Source organism: Helianthus annuus, chromosome 16, assembly GCF_002127325.2.
Source record: "Helianthus annuus cultivar XRQ/B chromosome 16, HanXRQr2.0-SUNRISE, whole genome shotgun sequence".
Classification (NCBI taxonomy): Eukaryota; Viridiplantae; Streptophyta; class Magnoliopsida; order Asterales; family Asteraceae; genus Helianthus; species Helianthus annuus.
In genome coordinates this window covers 116,509,203-116,512,119 of record NC_035448.2, presented here as the reverse complement: position 1 = coordinate 116,512,119, position 2,917 = coordinate 116,509,203, and the positions used below count along the sequence as shown (strand labels likewise).

Here is a 2,917-nt window from a genome sequence, read left to right as displayed (position 1 = left end):
AAGTCGATCTCCAGTTGTTTATTAAGGTTTCCACCGCATTCCTTTTATAGTTGGCTCTAATTGGGCTTCAAAAACCGTACAAGTCGTTCCCTTTGTATTGGGTACGAGCTGTAATCTTCTGACAGGACCCATTCTGGCCTAAATCCCAATGTTGATTTTGTCATTCTTGTCTGGCACCTGTAATGAATTGCACCCTTTGAACATGGTACAGGTCATACGCTCTTCAACTTGCAAAACTTTCTCCAACTTTTCTCCTTCTGCCCAATCTTATCTTTTCACGTCCAAATTACTCCCTTTTTAGTAATTACGTACGAATCACAACAAAACAAAACAAAACATTAATAATTGCCTATTCTTACAAGATTTGAGATAATCGTCTCTAAAAACAGGTATTTTAACACTAAAATATTACATATCCTACGGCTACATCAATAGGATTTGCTTGGTTTATATTTTGTACTTAAAAAATAGAATTAATTAGACAAAAGAAAGGTGGAAAAATTGAGAATGTTAAAAAAAGGTGAAGGATAACCGGATGTTATGATTTTGAAGAAGTTACATAGCTCTTGGCATGACCGTGTTGTTAAAACACATGGTAAACGTTCATTTGCATCAACTGTAACAACCGTTGTAATTCTAATATAGCTGATGTCAGCGCTCGTGTTAATTGTTGTCTAACCCTCGTAAGAAACAACCGTTTTATTCCTGTCACTAGATTCAGGCAAGTCTTTCCCAATAACCGTTGAAAGAGTTTTCATATTGTTTGAAGGCGGTGTGAGATTAGAAAGCAAACGGTGTGGGTATTGTCATCCGCTTTCCTTATTCGGCACACCCATTTTAGTTGCAACTAGAGAGTCTTGTTAAAGCACTCCAATCCAACATTAGATTTTTTTTATTTAACCGGTTTGTATTTGGAGGACATATCCCTTGTTTTGTAGTGGTGCTTGACAGACCAAAACAGTATACACTGTTCGCATGAGGGGTAGCCAACTTTACTTCATTTTATACTTCTTCATTTACATTTTCAGGAATATTATTGTGGATGCAGGCTATGTAATATTGTTCACAAGAATTGTCCAAATACTTTCATGGTTCATCAACATGGGTTGCTACATCATCCTTACGGTTTGCTAGAACTAGAAAGCTTTAGAATGATTTCAGAAATAATGATTAACATATAATATCCTGAAATGTATAGAAAAAAACTAAGTGTTGGAAAAGAGTATTTTAGAAGTGTGGCACCACACAAGCTGAAGATCTTATGTATTTAATACCCACAATAAATTTCGGAATATCACAATGGTATGTGGTTAAGTTTTCCTACCTGGAGACAGGAAAAGATTAGAGTAGTGGAAATGATGACCTACCTTCGAATATTAGAGTACATAATAAGGAATGTGATTCAGGGAGCATTCATTTAGTAGTGCATCTTTTTCTTTTTCTTTTTTTTTTTTTTTTTCTTTCACAATAGCATCTTTAGATTCATCCCAACATATTAATGAGTTCCTGATTCCTCCTTTCCATATATTTTTTTAACTTTCCACTGGGATAAATTTATATTTGTTGTAGTCTCCCATGATTCATTTTTTGTTCACAAACATAAAATATAAATTTAAAAAGCCTCATCTTCCTATCACAAAAGAATATGTGGCCTACAAAGACCCCTCAATTATGTTTTAGCAAATATATATATATACACATAAAAAACACATAGATACATAGACAGATACAAATATATATGTAGATACAAATATACATGTGTATATACACAATATACTATATAAGTAGTTAAGTGAAATGTGTATGTGTTTTAGAAGATCTTGACTAAATCTGGAGAAAGGTATGGTAGATGAGCAAGATAAACTGCTGCCCATAGCAAATGTGGGCAGAATCATGAAACAAATTTTACCACCCACCGCCAAGATCTCCAAAGAAGCCAAGGAGACGATGCAAGAGTGTGCCTCGGAGTTCATATGTTTTGTAACTGGCGAGGCATCTGAAAAGTGTCAGAAGGAGAATCGCAAGACGGTAAATGGAGATGACATCTGTTGGGCTCTTGCATCTTTAGGGTTTGATGACTGCTCAAATGCTGTTATGAGTTACTTGAATAAGTTTAGGGAGTTTGAGAGGGAGAAAGCTGCTGCCAACCAAATTAATGAAAACAATGTTGATGAAGCTGCTGCTGGATCTTCCAATAGTTGTAAAAGGATATATCATTCCAAGTAATCTTCACTAGAGTTTGATGACTTTAGATTGAAGGACAAACTTCTCAATTCTCACACATATCCTCCTTGAGCATATGTAACCCTTTTCTTCAATTTGTAAGCTTAGAACTTCATTATCTTTGACAAGGATTCATATCCATTAACGAATCCATCAATAAGGTAATTGTGTAAGTCCTTTACTATCAATATCAAATACACACACCAACAATTGAAGCAATTTCTTGATCTCTCTCTCTCTCTCTCTCTCTCTCTCCTTGGATATGTATGAAAACACATATATTGTTAACATATATCATATATTATAGCACTTGTGAGGGGAACTTTGGGGGACAGAAACAAATGATAAGTGGTTGATAGATAGGAAACAACGTTAAGGGTTTACATGTGTTTAGGGTCCCTGCTGTTATCACAATACCTAATGGCGTAAGAACCAAAAGGAAAAAAAAAATAGGGAAAAGAAAGAAGAGATCAGAAGATTCACGTAATCATACGTCAGGATGGAGATACAAACCAAGTAATCTCTCCCTTTACTTGGATTACGATATATGCTAATTTGATCTTTCTTTTTTCTATGTAAAATTTCACACACTATCCACACGTTTATGAGTTAAAACTTAAACCCACAATACTTGGTTATAGGGCACCTTATACACATATTAGAGACCGCTAAGCCATAGACCTATTGGTCTGGT

General features: G+C 35.0%; 1 protein-coding gene across 1 annotated transcript; it reads left to right on the top strand.

Moving 5' to 3' along the window:
• The first annotated feature begins 1,828 nt into the window (after positions 1–1,828).
• LOC110916683 (nuclear transcription factor Y subunit B-5) lies at positions 1,829–2,433 on the top strand. The gene has a single exon (XM_022161373.2). The coding sequence runs from the start codon at positions 1,843–1,845 to the stop codon at positions 2,224–2,226; it is 384 nt and encodes a 127-aa protein (XP_022017065.1). The 5' UTR covers positions 1,829–1,842; the 3' UTR covers positions 2,227–2,433.
• The last annotated feature ends 484 nt before the right edge of the window (positions 2,434–2,917 follow it).